Below are 17167 nucleotides of genomic sequence, written 5' to 3'. Positions count from 1 at the left end.
CCTTTCATGTTGACATCTGCGTCACTACCTGGCACCTGGCTTTCCAAAGCAGAGAAACTAACGCTCATCACAGGATCCTAAGCAAGTCCTAGAAAATACCTCCTATGAGAGCAGCATAACATCCAACTGCTCCACAAATAAGAACTTCAAAGTTATATTCTTTCTTTCTTTCTTTCTTTCTTTTTTCTTTTTTTTGAGAGGGAGTCTCACTCTGTCGCCTAGGCTGGAGTGCAATGGCACGATCTCTGCTCACTGCAAACTCCGCCTCCTGGGTTCACGCCATTCTCCTGCCTCAGCCTCCCTAGTAGTTGGGACTACAGGCACCCACCAGTACTCCCGGCTAATTTTTGTATTTTTAGTAGAGACGAGGTTTCACCGTATTAGCTATGATGGTCTCGATCTCCTGACCTCGTGATCCGCCTGCCTCAGCCTCCCAAAGTGCTGGGATTACAGGCGTGAGCCACCGCACCTGGCCTATATTCACTTTTTTAAACCTTACCCAGAAAGCCAATCCATCACCAGCTGTAGAGATTCTCTCCAAGCCTCCTTCAAAACTACCTGGTCTATTGACTTTCTATTCTACCTTCCTGAAACTTACTGATTAAGGGCTCTAATGAAATTTTCCCCTGACTGACACCTGGGCCCACCCTTCTCTGTGTCCTCAGAGTCTTTCTGTTCCCCTGGTGTCTCTGATGGTGAAATCTGACCCCTGGTCCCAGGGTTCCTCCCTCTTCCTGCCTGAAGGGCTGGGTCTCCTCTCAGTGAAGGGCCCATGACCTCACCCTATTTGGTCCTTCCTGGGAAAGGCAGAGACCTTGCCTCTGTTTCCTTCAAACAGAGCCCGTTTTCCCTGATACTCATCACCTCCAACAACACAAAGTGAATCTCAATGTCTTAACCAGAGTGCTGGCTCTATTGGGTTTTTGCTCATCTGAACAAGTTTGAAAGTTTAAAAGTACAGTCAGCACTGGATGCTGAGCAGAGACCCCCTGGACAGCGGGTAGAATTGTGAGGCTTTCAGGACTGAAGAACAGGGAGCCTGGGCACCAGCACCTGCCCAGGGTCAGCGTGACTTATGCATCCACCAGAGGGCGCTGTGGTTCAAGCCCTGCTCAGGCTCCCCAGCTCCTTAGCTGTTTTCCCCCGACCTGCAGGTGTTCTGTGCCCTCCACGGGGTGTAGCCCCTTCTCCTTGAATAGCCTCTTCATTTCTCAGCCAGAGCCACTCTGAAGTAAAAGGAGGGGCTTGTGCAGGTTCCAGAAAAGGAGACATTTGCATGGAGACCTCCCACCTTGAGCACTATAGTGAAAGATAAGAAGGGCTGGTGGCTCCTTCCTGGCTGTGGCTCAGAAAGCAGAGCCTGGGGCGTCTCCACCATGGCCTGGGCTCCACTCCTCCTCACCCTCCTCGCTCACTGCACAGGTGGCTGCCCGCAGGGAATTCAGGGAGGGCTCCTGGATGTCACCTGGGATGATGACCTCTGCCTTCTCCCTGGGAACCAGCCCTGACCTGTCCTCACTGATCTCTGTGTTGCTTCTCCTTGCAGGGTCTTGGGCTGAGGTTGTGTTCACTCAGCCCCATTCTGTGTCGGGGTCTCCGGGGCAGACGGTCACCATCTCCTGCACCCGCAGCAGTGGCAGCATTGACAGTGAATATGTGCAGTGGTACCAGCAGCGCCCGGGCAGTGCCCCCACCACAGTGATTTACAAAGATAACCAAAGACCCTCTGGGGTCCCTGATCGGTTCTCTGGCTCCATCGACAGCTCCTCCAACTCTGCCTCCCTCGCCATCTCTGGGCTAAAGTCTGAGGACGAGGCTGACTACTACTGTCAGTCTGCTGATGGCAGCTACAATCCCACAGTACTCCAGACCCATGGGGAAGTGAGACAAGAACTCCCCAGAGCATCCCCACCCTGGGTCAGCCTCAGCGTCTTCCCACCGGGGTGTGTGGCTCTTCTCTCCTGCCTGAGTGTGAGACTTGCACTTGTCTTCTTACAACTTTCTCTGTTTTCTTTTCAAAATATCAATCTCTCCTTCCAAATCTTCATGGATGATGATCAATTCATGGGGTAGATGTTTAAATCAGGGCTTCTGAGCCACAACACTATTGCTATTCTGTGTTGGGGGCTCTCCTGGACAGTTTAAGATGTTTAGCAGCATCTCTCACCTCTACCCGTTAGATTCTGTTAATTTTCTGTTCTCTCCTGGGACAAACAGGCTGTCTCCAGACAGCGCCAAATGTCTCCTTGCTGAAGGGCAAAGTCAGCCCTTGTTGGTACCACTCTGATAAAGAGCATGTCCTCAGCCATCAGAACACCCTTGGCTTTGCATCTCATTTATGACATTCAATTGAACAGGAGGCTAGCTTTAAGAAAAATGAAAACACCTCTGTTTTTTTTCTCATCCGATGAACACAACAATATCATAGAACTAAGATTTTGTAATGCTTAAATGGTATTCTAAGCCACATGAGATCAGAAACGCTGTTACCTAAGCCTGTAGACGCCCCAACCAGAGTCTATAATGCAAATATTTTGTCAAGACTAAGCGTGCACATAATGCTTTATATCCTTGTATGCTTTGTATGTTGCACAATGAAATATAGTGATCTATATTCTATTCAAGGTAATATTCTTCAAGCATAAGAAGTATGAAGTGCTGCTACATGCTCCACATGGATGGACCTTGAAATATTATGCTGCATAAATGCAGCAACCAAAAATGCACAATCATTCTTGATTTGTATGAAATGTCCACAATCAGCAAATTCACAGAGGCCAAAAGGATAGGGAACATCTTCAACGACTGTCATAACTGAAGTGAGAGGGATGACTTTGACAATAAGAAACAAGGAAACAATTTAAAAAATAAACTGCAGTCATCTTCCTGAACACAGGTGATGGATTATCTATCCTTAGTTGTCTAAAAAAGTCTACTAGATGAAACTGAGGCCCATAAAAAATACTTTTCGTTTTCTTTTGTAAAATTTAATATGAATAAGAACACTGTGCTTGCTCACTGATCTGCTCATCAGGTCACTTCCTGTGGTCTCTAGAACAGTCCTTCTGGCTTCCCCATCTCCTCCCTGAGCATCGTCATCTAGGGAGTGAACAGCACAATCAAGGCCACACCTGTGGGACCCTGCGTGAGTTAGCAGGGCTGTGTCCTGGTGATGTAAAGGGACACGGGGCCAGCTGGGGACCTGTGAGGCTATATCAGAGGGTGAGTGTCTCTGTCCCTGCCAGCTGGGAAGCCCCTCAGGAGGTTGGAGGGGAGCTGAGCACACAGTGAGCTCTCTGAGCTGAGACGGGAAGTGACTGCAGCTGTCAGGACCTTCAGGGACACTCAGGCAGTCAAGGATCAGGCTCTCTCACCCTGTAGGGCCTGGTTCAGGTCAACTCCTCATCCTGAGACGGGAAGTGACTGCAGCTGTCAGGATCTCTCAGGACCAATGGGCCATCGAGGTCCAGGCTCTCTCACTCCTTGGGGCCTGGATCAGTTGAAATCATTTTCCTTCTCTTCCTCCTCAAGGAAACAGAGGCATTACCCTGGACTGAGGGGTGCTGGCATTGGTCAGAGTCCAGAATGTAAACCAAAAAGGAACAGATGCCGATCTTAATCAATTGAGAGGGAAAAAGAAACACAAGTCATAATAGAATCTGTATTTTGTGCTATCTCCAAAGAGGGTTTTGAGGACTTCAATATTTAAAGGGGAAAGGGTAAGTAAGAAAGGAAGGAGGAAAGGAAAAAGCAGGAGAAAAATCAGAGTGGGGAGTAGGCGATGAGGCAAACATTTTTGTGACATTCTTGTGACCACTCAGTAGGGACAGGATCAGAGGAAGCATTGATAGATGAGTCTGGATGAGCTCAGTGCATCTACAGTTAAATATGAAAAGAAATGAGTGGGGGAAAGTCAACTATGCATGCCTCTGCTGAAGGATGAATCTACGTTTTACATAAGATGAAGTCAATACGTGAAGTTGCAGCTACTTCTGTGAACACAAGGAAGGCAACTTTTGCACAACTCTGTTCCCAGGTGTAACTTTCCCTTTGGCATAGTGAATTTGGGGTCCTGATAAAGATTTTTTCCTTTGACAGGGAACACATTTCAATGTAAAAAATTCTCCACCATTGGGACATGTAGAGACTAAGAATTAGTAGCACTTCTTCTGGGCGTGGTGCTTCATGCTTGTAATCCCAGCATTTTGGGAAACCAAGGTTGGTGGATCACCTGAGTTTGGGAGTTCGAGACCAGCCTGGCCAACACGGAGAAACTCCTTCTCTACTTATCCTTTAAAGTCTTTGTCCAAGTCTGGTTCAGAAAGTGCTGATACGCGGTGAGAACCCAGGGCGTATATGGATGGAGTGATTCTGCTCCTAGGAGAGCCTGGCCAGGGGATACCATGCAGCTTGTGGGCATCCTCCCCACAGTGGAGCTTCTGGAGACCGAGCTCTGAGGTGTCCCCACCACACTCTGGGGCCTTTCTCCCCCAGTTCTTTATAAACGGGCATTTGTCAGGGCGTTAGGGGAAGAGGCTGCTGAGGTCACACAAGACCTGCCTTCTTACTCTGGCTCACAAGGCACAAGTGAGCTGTGACCCCAGACTCTGTGTCAGTGCTGTGGTCATTTGGTCAGAGCTCACTGTCTTGTCTAAGGGAAGCTCAAGAAATGTGGGTAGCTTTGACACAGTCTGGCACCAACCGCTCCCATCCGGAAGCACTGGGAAGGTGCTGATGGCTGTTTACTCTGCTGCACCCTGAGCAGGAGGCTGATCATCATCGCAGACCTAGGATAATAGCCTCAGAGCTGAAATATTTCTCCTGGCCCTGAGAAAACTGGGCTAAAGTTCTCTCTTCTGCTTGTGTTACCCAGTGGTTTCCTTCCCTTTCATCACCTGTGACCAACCATGTGCTCATTGGGGATACTTATACTGTCATTTCCGGCACAAGAACCCAAAGATCTAAGACCATAAAATGCATTTGGTGTTTCACGCTGTCTATTCCCATCAGGGCAGACATCTCTCCATTAATACATTTTATTTAATTTTCTTGTCTAATATTTTGCGAGCAGTGATGAGTAGTGAGTGAGGTAAGGGGTACATTTGCATTTTTTTGATCTCAGGGAAAATGTCCTCCATGCAGTAAGTCGCTGACTCTGGACCAAGACGTCTGTGTGTGTTTGTGTGTTTGTGTGTCTGTGCACGCACACACATGCACACGTGCACACGCATGTGTGTTGCCGTATCATAAACAGATTTATCTATTTCTGTATTCTTAACTGATTTTTATTAGGGATAGATGTTAAAATTTGTCAAACACATTAAGAATCTATTAATACAATATGATCTTTGGTTGTGATTTAATAATACGGTATTATACCAAACCTTTATTAATGATGAAGTCAACCATTATTTTAAGTATAAATCCCACTTCACAATGGTGTAGAAATGTGTAAATCTGCTGTTGAAATCAGTCAGTTCCTCAAATTTCCTGGCTCAAGTGAGCCTCCCACCTCAGTTCCTTGACTAGCTGGGATTACAAGTGAGTGGCATCATGCCTGGCTAATTAAAAATAAATTTTATTTGTCTCAACATATTGCCCAGTCTGGTCTTGAACTCCTGGGCACAAGCGATCCTCCTGCCTCAGCCCCTCAAATGAGTTAGCTAACATTTTATTTTAAATGTTCGCATTAATATGTTTATTTTATTTTATTTTATTTGTTTTTATTTTTTATTTATTTATTTTTTTTGAGACGGAGTCTCGCTCTGTCGCCGGGGCTGGAGCGCAGTGGCCGGATCTCAGCTCACTGCAAGCTCCGCCCCCCGGGTTTACGCCATTCTCCTGCCTCAGCCTCCTGTGTAGCTGGGACTACAGGCGCCCGCCACCTCGCCCGGCTAGTTTTTTGTATTTTTTTAGTAGAGACGGGGTTTCACCGTGTTCGCCAGGATGGTCTCGATCTCCTGACCTCGTGATCCGCCCGTCTCGGCCTCCCAAAGTGCTGGGATTACAGGCTTGAGCCACCGCGCCCGGCCAGCTTCTTTTACTTGTTAATAAGCATTTAAGTTTCTTCCATGTCTGTTCATGCTCTGATAGTGTGTTGTCCATAAATATGTGGAATATATTAATATAAAGTACTTTGGAGCTGATCAGAGCACTGGCCATTCAGGTTTTTCAATTACTGTTTGTTAAATGACAGTGAACAGTCAGATGACAGGAAGTCTTAGACCCCCCAAGAACACAGAAGATGGACTGAGGATGGGAGGATCACCGAGGACTGCACTGGGTGCTCTCATGGAGGGCTCAGTAGGGGCGTCCTCTAGTTTCAGTGAGCCTGGGCTGTGATGGGCACTCAGAGAAGGGTCCTCTGTAGCCTACCAGAGCCCCTGCTCACAGTCCTACCAGCTGTCCCGGCAGCTTTCCCTCACAGGACCTTCCATGGGGCAGACAGAGTCTCGCTGCCTGTTAGCCCTTCCTACCCACAAGACCCTCAGCAAACCATCCTTATTCAGTGCTCAGGGAGAGGTGGGTCAGACAGCAGCTGGGGCCACATCGGTATGACCAGCTCCTCCTGACTGAGGCCCCCAGCAGGGAACAAGCTCAATCCATCCCACTGGACCACAGGGGACTGTGCCCACCATGGCCTGGATCACTCTCATGCTTGTCCTCCTCACTCCCTGCACATGTAGGGCCAAGGCCTAGAGTCCTGGGGCAGTTCCCAGCTTGTATCAGCCCCTCTGGCTCAGACCCGCCAACAGCTTAACCCTGACACCTGCTCCCACAGTGCAAATGTTTGCATTTCCAGGTTCCCTCTCCGAGGCTGGGATGACCCAGGTGTCCTCACTCCCAGCATCTTCATGCAGCTCAAACACACTCACCTGCCCTCAGAGCATCGGCTTTCATATCGATGGCAAAAATCTATTCCCCACAGAATCCAGGGAGCCCTCCACCTATGTTCTGAGATTCTGCTTACTCTGAAATGACTACCAGGCCTCTGGGGTCCCCAGACAATTCTCTGGGTTGAGAGGCTCCTCCAGAGGCTCAAGTTCTTTGGTCCTCTCTGGTCTTCACTTTGAGGATGGGGCTGATCACCTCTCTCAGATGGGCTGACAGGGCATGGCTTACACCGTGCTCTAGGCCAGTGGGAAAATCCCCTCTGCTTGTGCTGCCTGGGCTCCCACTAGGCCCCTGCTGTTTTTGACAACAGCCAGCACTGGTGGTGACAGCTTCAGCCATGTATGCCCCACGGTGAGAGTCTGCAGCCCTTCCACACAACTGTCACTTGCAGAATGTCTGCATCATTGCTAATAGCACATTCTGAGCCTCCTCACGTTTATGTGGGCAACAATTTCATTTCCAAGACATGCACATGATACAGGAGATTTATTTACCAAATAAATTTGTTAGGAATCCAATTATAATTAGAAAATATTCATCAGTGATCGGGGGAAATATCTGGTATAATTAAAGTAGAATTTGGTGAAAATATAAAGAACTAAATAATGAAGATGTGGGCAGAGAGTCTGGAAACCCCAAGGGAGATGGAAAACCATGACCAGCAACAGTGGGGTTGGTGATGTCCCTGCAGGGTGGCAGGCATAGAGTAGGGGAGGCAGAAGCCAGCTGTGGATTCTTCCAGGCTGTAACGACTCCACGTGAGGGCAGCTGGGGCGTAAGCAGTCCAACCACACCCGCCTCCCTTCCTCAGGGTGGGAAAAGGCATCAGAAGAAGCCTGACCTTCCCAGCGTGCTCAGCTGTGTCAGTCAGTAAGGTAGAGGGTTGTGATTCTATGGCCATTAGGGGCCTCTGTGGGTCTGACAAGAGAGAAGTTTCCCAGGAGGCAACCGGCTGAGCCTGCTGTCTTGGGACTGGCTGCAATTACTCCATGAGTGTGTGACTGTCCTGTAGCTGGAACTGCTCTAGTCCTATAGGAATGATAAAGGTTATTTCTTCCTTTTCCACCCCAAATGGAAGTCCTCTCCAAAGAAGAGTCCAACCCTCAATCACAGCACAGGTCAGAACTGGAAAGAGAGCATGACAGCAACACATTTGCAGGAGGGGATTCAACTGCACAAAGATGAAGAGAAAGGCTAGAAAAGACCCAGGCATCCCCAGGCCACACTGTGGACCCCAGGAAGTGGCGCTGGACATCCCCGCATGGATCCATGGGTATTCACTGGCAATGTACAATCCACATGAGAACGCTGCCTGCTAGGTTCTGGCCCTCATATGCAATGAGATTGTTGATGCCCCCTCACCCCATGGAGAATTCCCGACCTGCCACCTGCTTCTATTCTGAACTGACAAGCAGCAGCAACAGCAGCAACAAAGTCAGCACAGTTCAGGTCTCTGCCAGTAGCGACCACAACATTGGGAAGGGAAAGTGGGGACAGAGATCTGTGACTAAGAGGGGTGCTGTGAAGTGTGCTGTGAAGATGAGGGGTGTTGGACGGTTTCACATTGGAAGTCACATGAGGATGACAGATGGCAGGTGTGTGAGCGCAGAGGCTTCACGGAACTGGGACTGGACTGTGCTGTGACCAGGTCATTCTCCCCATGGGTTCTCTGTGCCCATCCAGTGCCTCACAGTCTCAGGCATTCACTCCACCCACTTCTGCAGATGCTTGGGGCCTCCCCTGGAGGGCAGGTCTTTCCATGCAGATCCCAGGTGATCCAGACCAAGGTGTCCTTCCTTCTGCCACGGATGCTCCTCCTTCCCCTGATCCTCCTCATGTTGCCTTTTCAACCTCTCCAGGGGACCCCAAACCTCAGAGCTCCTGTCCCTCAGGGCATTTACAAGCTCCCCCCAGACCTAATACCCTGTCCTTTTCAGGCACATGAAGAGCATCCTGACATCACCAACCCCACTGTTGCTGGTCATGGTTTTCCATCTCCCCTGGGGTTTTCAGACTCTGCCCACATCTTCATAATTTAGTTCTTATATTTTCATCAAATTCTATTTTAATTATACCAGATATTTCCATACCCTGACCTGATCACTGATGAATATCTTCTAATTATAATTGGGTTCCTAAGAAACTTATTTGGTAAATAAATCTCCTGTATCATGTGCACATCTTGGGAAGGAAAGTGAGGAGGCTCAGAATGTGCTATTATCAATGATGCAGACATTCTGCAAGTGATAGTTGCATGGAAGCGCTGCAGACTCTCCCAGTAGGGCATACGTGACTGAGGCTGTCACCACCTAAGAACCCACTCTCCTTTGGTCAGTTTCCCAGTCATATGACTTTCCCCCCAGCCTTGCCCTGGACCACACTCCTCCATGCCCCTCTGAATGCATTTTTCTTCTTTTTTGTCGTTGCTTCTCCTCTCACCCCTACCTAAGTGTCACACTGTCTTTGTCCAGAACCAGGATGCAAAGCCTGGCTCACTTCTGTGCAATGAACACAGGGAATGGGTAACAGTCACCTACGGAGAAGGGGCCCCTCCCAAGGTAATCAGTGTGTGGCATTTCGTGTTCCTCCTCCCAAATGTCCTCATTCCATTCCTCACTTATACAAAGAGGTCAGATTTGAGGTAGACACAAAACGAGGAGGGGACTCATGGTCTACGATGGCCTTCACATCTGAGAAGCCTCCTTGGCAGTGCTTCTTTCTTCACAGCATAAACCATACTCTGATGAACATAGACTTTCTTCTTAAAATATGTCTTCATTTCTTTGTCATGTGCCATTTTAGGCATTAATCACCTTTTAAGGTACCCTTCCTATATCTGAAAAGCGCACACTTTATGAATCTCTGAGTCTTCCTGCAGAAGCTCAAGGTCTGATATTTTCCAGGAACATGTAAATATGTCATTGAAAATATTTCAGTAAAGGAGCAGATAATCCCATAAAACAGAATTAAAAATATGTGGAGATAATATGAGAACACAATTGCAGATGTCAGGTGTAATAAAAGAAAACTTGAAGAAAAGTAAAGTTGGTAATCTTGGTCCTCCTCCACAAATTCCCCAAATGTACAAGTTTGGGGGGAAATGTTGGAAAAGTTCTCTTTGATGTCCTTGATCATGGACATCATGTCGTGGCCATGGAAAGGGGAATAAAAGTCAATTGGAGGGAGAATGAGGAAGGAGGTATTGTAGGTTAGAGGAGAAAGTGTGAAGTTGTTAACAATCAAAGCGGCCCTGAGTGGGTGAGGACATAATGCCCACGCCCAGGTGACACTACCCATGACACAGCACCATCCTCATTACTAATGCATCCATGGTATGACCACAACAATGGTCTGAGGGCGGAGTCCCCTCAGTGATCTTCATATGACTTTGTCACCTGCCATCAAGCAGAGGTAGTAGCTTTTAAAATACACTTTTCACTCATACTTGCATTATGTGTTGAATACATAAATTACCGTTTCCTCAATTGTAAAATGAGTGTTAGTGCCTTTGTATCCCCTTAAAGTAGCAGCTGTTCTTATAGCTCCACGTTAATTATTTAATGCATCATTCCCACACAGTTCTCCATGATGGCACAGCCTGCTGCTCAAGCATTGCAGAGTTTCCTTGCATGTTGACATCTGCATCACTACCTGGCACCTGGCTTTCCAAAGCAGAGAAACTAACGCTCATCACAGGATCCTAAGCTGGTCCTAGAAAATACCTCCTATGAGAGCAGCATAACATCCAACTGCTCCACAAATAAAAACTTCAAAGTTATATTCTTTCTTTTTTTCTTTTTTTTTCTTTTTTTTGAGAGGGAGTCTCGCTCTGTCGCCCAGGCTGGAGTGCAATGGCACGATCTCTGCTCACTGCAAACTCCGCCTCCTGGGTTCACGCCATTCTCCTGCCTCAGCCTCCCTGGTAGCTGGGACTACAGGCGCCCACCAATACTCCCGGCTAATTTTTGTATTTTTAGTAGAGACGAGGTTTCACCGTATTAGCTATGATGGTCTCGATCTCCTGACCCCGTGATCCGCCTGCCTCAGCCTCCCAAAGTGCTGGGATTACAGGCGTGAGCCACCGCACCTGGCCTATATTCACTTTTTTAAACCTTACCCAGAAAGCCAATCCATCACCAGCTGTAGAGATTCTCTCCAAGCCTCCTTCAAAACTACCTGGTCTATTGACTTTCTATTCTACCTTCCTGAAACTTACTGATTAAGGGCTCTAATGAAATTTTCCCCTGACTGACACCTGGGCCTACCCCTCTCTGTGTCCTCAGAGTCTTTCTGCTCCCCTGGTGTCTCTGATGGTGAAATCTGACCCCTGGTCCCAGGGTTCCTCCCTCTTCCTGCCTGAAGGGCTGGGTCTCCTCTCAGTGAAGGGCCCATGACCTCACCCTATGTGGTCCTTCCTGGGAAAGGCAGAGACCTTGCCTCTGTTTCCTTCAAACAGAGCCCATTTTCCCTGATACTCATCACCTCCAACAACACAAAGTGAATCTCAGTGTCTTAACCAGAGTGCTGGCTCTACTGGATTTTCGCTCATCTGAACAGATTTGAAAGTTTAAAAGTACAGTCAGCACTGGATGCTGAGCAGAGACCCCCTGGACAGTGGCTGGAATTGTGAGGCTTTCAGGATGGATGGACAGGGAGCCTGGGCACCAGCACCTGCCCAGGGTCAGCGTGACTTATGCATCCACCAGAGGGCGCTGTGGTTCAAGCCCTGCTCAGGCACCCCAGCTCCTCAGCTGTTTTCCCGGGACCTGCAGGTGTTCTGTGCCCTCCACGGGGTGTAGCCCCTTCTCCTTGAATAGCCTCTTCATTTCTCAGCCAGAGCCACTCTGAAGTCAAAGGAGGGGCTTGTGCAGGTTCTAGAAAAGGAGACATTTGCATGGAGACCTCCCACCCTGAGCATTACAGTGAAAGATAAGAAGGGCTGGTGGCTCCTTCCTGGCTGTGGCTCAGAAAGCAGAGCCTGGGGCGTCTCCACCATGGCCTGGGCTCCACTCCTCCTCACCCTCCTCGCTCACTGCACAGGTGGCTGCCCGCAGGGAATTCAGGGAGGGCTCCTGGATGTCACCTGGGATGATGACCTCTGCCTTCTCCCTGGGAACCAGCCCTGACCTGTCCTCACTGATCTCTGTGTTGCTTCTCCTTGCAGGGTCTTGGGCTGAGGTTGTGTTCACTCAGCCCCATTCTGTGTCGGGGTCTCCGGGGCAGACGGTCACCATCTCCTGCACCCGCAGCAGTGGCAGCATTGACAGCAGCTATGTGTACTGGTACCAGCAGCGCTCGGGCAGTGCCCCCACCACTGTGATCGATGAGGATAACCAAAGACCCTCTGGGGTCCCTGATCGGTTCTCTGGCTCCATCGACAGCTCCTCCAACTCTGCCTCCCTCACCATCTCTGGGCTGAAGTCTGAGGACGAGGCTGACTAGTACTGTCAGTCTGCTGATGGCAGCTACAATCCCACAGTACTCCAGACCCATGGGGAAGTGAGACAAGAACTCCCCAGAGCATCCCCACCCTGAGTCAGCCTCAGCACAAAGAGTGTGCCTGTGGCTGATCCTACAGTTTAAGCCTGCGAGGAAGGGAGAGTCAGCCACAGGCCCCTGCAAAGGGTCAGTGGACCTTGTTCCTACATTGTCTCTATTTGAAAAAGTGAGATACATTTCACTTCGCATAAAATGTACAATTAAATGGTCTTATTGTGTTTACAGAATTATGCATCTATCACCATAATCTAATTTTAAAACATTTTCATCACCCCACAAAAAAAAACCCCTCGCAATTAGCAGCCGCTCTTCACCTTTTCTCCCCAGCACTGGTCACTGCTAAAGACTTTCTGTGAATAGCACGCAGTTAAAGACCTAAGAAACTCAGTGATGCCAGGCAGGTAGGTTTTTTATGTGCCCAAACATGTAAGAATAAATTCCTGAAACCAAAGATAAAGACACAATTATGAAAGCAGACAGAAAGCTTTAGAAGATGTACAGAAAATCAACCCTTCAAACAATGAGAGGTATTTTATGAGTATACATCGAGACCAGAAGGCAGTGCTGTCTTCTTACAATGTCAAAAGAGAGAATGAAAGAACTGTTGAGTCCTAATGCTATATCCAGATAAAGATTTTCTTTTTCTTAAAAAAGGTAAAAAAATAAGACTTTGTCAGATGAAGAAAACCTGAAAGAATTCATCAAAAAAAAAAAAATCAAAACAAATCAACTCTAAAGCAAAATTTTCAGGTGGAAGACAAATGATAATGGAGAGACACATTGAACCTGAAAAATGCAGGAAGAATAACCATAAATATAGTAGTAAAAGACCAAGTTTTTAGCTCTTCAGTTCTGGAAAATATGCATATCAAAAGCTAAGTTGTAGCATCTCTGGTATAATTTCTACTTATGAAAAATATAATATATACAGATATATGACAACTTCAACCCAAAGAGGGGACTGTAAGGGGTCTACATGACTGGGAAAATATTAGTCCTGTTATTATATGTAAATAGATCATGAATAGTTATGTGTACATGTTGTAATCTTTACAGCAACCAATGTAAAACTGTACAGAGATACTAATATAAAATCAATATAAAAATCAAAAGACCCCACTAAATAGTACCCAAAGAATCCAAAAGTAGCAGAAACAGAGTGGAGAGTAACAAAAATTATAGAGAAAAAGGAAACTTATACTAAAATTGTAACCTTAAATCCAACCATGTGAATAATTTCATTAAATGTAAATGAACTAATCACATATATTAAACACAGTTTGTCACATTGAGAAAAATAAAAAACAAGAAACAACCATGCGATTCTACAATAAACTATAAATAGACGTATATACACAAAAGTAAAATGATAACACAAATAAACACCTAGTTAAAATGGCATAAAGCATTCCTTCAACATTAATTGCATCATTCTGATTTTGTATATTGTGTACTGTGTTTTAAGATGTCACTCTTGGGGAAAACTGGGTGAAGTGTAACTAAACCTTTATTACATATTTTTTCACCTTAATGTGTATCTATAATTATGGTTACAGAAAACATTAAATGAAAGTAAAAGGATGGAAAAGTTTTATCGTGTAATCCTGAATTAATAACATAAACATACAATATGGATATTTCTTTCCATTTCTTTTTTGTTGTTGTTGTTGTTTTTTGAGACAGAGTCTCACTCCGTCATCCAGGCGGGAGTGCAGTGGCACAGTTTCGGCTCACTGCAACCTCTGCCTCCCAGATTCAAGCGATTCTCCTGCCTCAGCCTCCCAAGTAGCTGGGATTACAGGTGCCCGCCACCACACCGAGCTAATTTTTTTATTTTCAGTAGAGATGGGGTTTTGCCATGTGGATGAGGCTGGTCTCGAACTTCTGACCTCAGGTGATGTGTTCACCTCGGCCTCCCAAAGTGCTGGAATTATAGGCATAAGCCACAACTCCTGGCCTTTATTGTTTTGTTTTGTTTTTGACACAGTGTCTCACTCTGTTGCCCAGGCTGGAGTGCAGTGGTGCAATCACAGCTCACTGAAGCCTCAAACTCCCAGGCTCAAGCCATCCTCCCACCTCAGCTTCACAAGTAGCTAAGCCTGTGGGCAAGCACCACCGTGCCTGGCTCATTTTATTTATTTTTTGTAGAGACAAGGTCTCACTCTGTTGCCCAGGCTGGTCTGGAACTACTGGGCTCAACTGATCCTCCTGCTTTGGCCTCCCAGATGGCAGGAATTACAGGCATAAGCCACCACACCTGGCCCAGTATAGATAATTCATGAGTAAAAAATGTAATAGTTGAAAAACAGATTAGATGTGTTCTTACTATTTCCACATAGCACAGTACTAACTATAGGACATTGGGACGTACTTGTGAATACAAAATGAAGGTTTTTAAAAAGATAAAATTTTAAAAAAAATAAGTGCCTAAAACCGACTGGTGAGGGGTTTACCCAATGCATGAGCAGTAGAAAGAATTTAAGTTTTTGCACCCAGGATATTAAAAAGCAGAAAGGTAGATTTCTTTTTTTTCCTGTTTTACTTTTTTGGGGTTACTCTATTTGATCTAATTAAAAAGCCTATTTTAATGCTGATGGAAGACAAGTCTTCTCTAATTTAGTCCCAACGAGATTGTCTCCTCTGGGCCAACAATGCTCATCTAGAACTTGGAATTTCGATAAATCCATTCTGAGGTGAGGAGCAGCAGTACCAGAAAAGTTGATCCAGGCCATCTAGGACCCTTCGGGGAAGGGCTCAGGCCTGTCACAGAGGCCTGATAGGAACTGGGGCCCTGCAGTCAGTCTGGGACATTGCAACTCTCCTGACACGGTCCCAGCAGCTGGGAAAACACTCAGGGTCTCCCTAGGGTTTGACCACATGGCAAGTTCCCTATTCCCTGATTGGCCCAAAGCTTTGACCTGCTAGGACCCGGGGCCTATCAAAGGCCAGGTGTCCTCTCCCCATTGGAAACCTTCCCAGGCTCAGCTCTTCTCTTCACATTCTCCTGCTGGCCTGGGAGCATCCAGGCCAAGGGGTGAGGCGGGGACAGCCCTACATTAAGTTTTTATTTCAAGGTAGAAAATCTGTCCCCTTGATTGTTTGGGAAACTCTAAAAAGACCAGGGCAGCTCAGAGTCTAAAATAGAGCTTCAGGGAGTATAGAGTCAGAGTGCAGAAACTTCTATTCCATTTACTCTCTAGCAACTTACCTAATATCAAAACCTATGGTTATGCTATGTTTACAAATATGCGTGCACATCTATGAATATGTGTTCATAAGAACATGCACATGCACCATTACGTTTAAACATGTATGCGTGTACACACCAACTGATGTAAAAATCACTGTTTCATGTACTCAATTTTCCTTTGCGTTTACCCTCTTTTCTCCACTTTTTAAAATATTTATTTCTAATTTGGGGGACTACTAACTGAGATTATTTTCCATCTCACTGAAAAAACAGCTTTAGAATTTCCTTTAGAGGAGTTTTGCTGGTGGCAAATTCCATTGGGTTTTGTCTGAAAAGTAGCCATTTTCCTCTATTTTTTCTGTTTATTATATAGAAAGATAACGTATGTAAAGTAAAATGGACAGGTCTTAATTATACAGTTTGATGTGTTTTTACAAATGCAGATGCTCACGTAGCCAACAGTCCAATCCATTCTCACAACATCTCCTTTACTGCAGGATGGAGACATTCTGTCCCTGTCAACGTAAATTATCCCATCATAGCTCCCAAATACAACGTGTATGAGAGACGCCTTTCTCCTGAGGACTTCTCACAAAGTGGGGTGTCCTGTGTGTTCTGTTCCCACTGAAGAGGGCTAAATAGAAACCTAAAGTCTGAAATAAAATAGGAGGCTACCCTGACGAGGGGTCTCGCTTTGCCCTTGGACAGAGAGCAGGCAGTGGTCAAGGCCCTGGTCGGGGCAGAAGCCTCTGTCAGGACCCCCTGGCATCTGGTCACAGACACGATGGACCTGGGCCTAGGCAGAAGGGGGTGCTGCTGGTCTGCTGCGGACGACTCTGTGGGGTTGTCAACTGGGAAACCGGACACTTGAACTTGGTCTCCACGCAGGGTTCACTGGGCCAGCAGCTGGGCCCTCTCTGGGCCGTTGGAGAGCCTCAGGCCAGGCCCAGCCCAGGAACCCCTCCCAGAAATGTCACCCCACCACTGGGACTGACACTCAGGCACAGGGAGTGATTTGGTTGGGCAGAGGAAGAGGAGCACATTTGCATGAAGGGCCCCCCTTCCTCCTCTGGGACTACAGGGTGGGTAAGAAACACCTGCATCTGTCAGCCTTAGCAGAGCTCTGGGGAGTCTGCACCGTGGCCTGGACCCCACTCCTCCTCCTCCTCACCTTGGGACACAAGCATCAAGGCTGAGGCCGTGCTGCAGGCCAGTGGGGAGGTGGGAGAAAGACCTGCTGCCCATCCAGCAATGGGGCTTCTCTGTGCATCCCCCGATTCTTGGGCAAGTCAGCTGATTAACTTTGGTTTTCATTTGTTGAGTAAAAATTTAGATTTTACAACTCACTCCAGTGAACACAGTGTGGAGAGTGTGTTCCTGTCCTCTCAATTCTACCCTCACATCCAACCCTTGGCAGTAACATATCGTTGTATTGTCTCATATTAAGAGAAATTCCTCCATACCAAGATCAGGCTGTCCTGGAAACCAAGTCCGTAATGGGTCAAAACAGGACCAGGGTCATCGTGTCTGACTCAGGACAGTCGACTCCCAAAGGTCTGTTTATCCACCCCATTCACTGAGAAC

General features: G+C 47.1%; 1 gene segment (V, D, J or C); it reads left to right on the top strand.

The window, feature by feature from the left end:
• Positions 1-11853: 11853 nt before the first annotated feature.
• Positions 11854-13333, top strand: LOC123567278 (immunoglobulin lambda variable 6-57-like). The segment is given in 2 exon segments: positions 11854-11934; positions 12059-13333. Coding segments are annotated over 2 exon segments (324 nt in total).
• The last annotated feature ends 3834 nt before the right edge of the window (positions 13334-17167 follow it).

This window comes from Macaca fascicularis, chromosome 10 (genome assembly GCF_037993035.2).
Source record: "Macaca fascicularis isolate 582-1 chromosome 10, T2T-MFA8v1.1".
Classification (NCBI taxonomy): domain Eukaryota; kingdom Metazoa; phylum Chordata; class Mammalia; order Primates; family Cercopithecidae; genus Macaca; species Macaca fascicularis.
The sequence above is the reverse complement of the archived record's forward strand: the minus strand, read 5'-3'. Positions and strand labels throughout refer to the sequence as shown.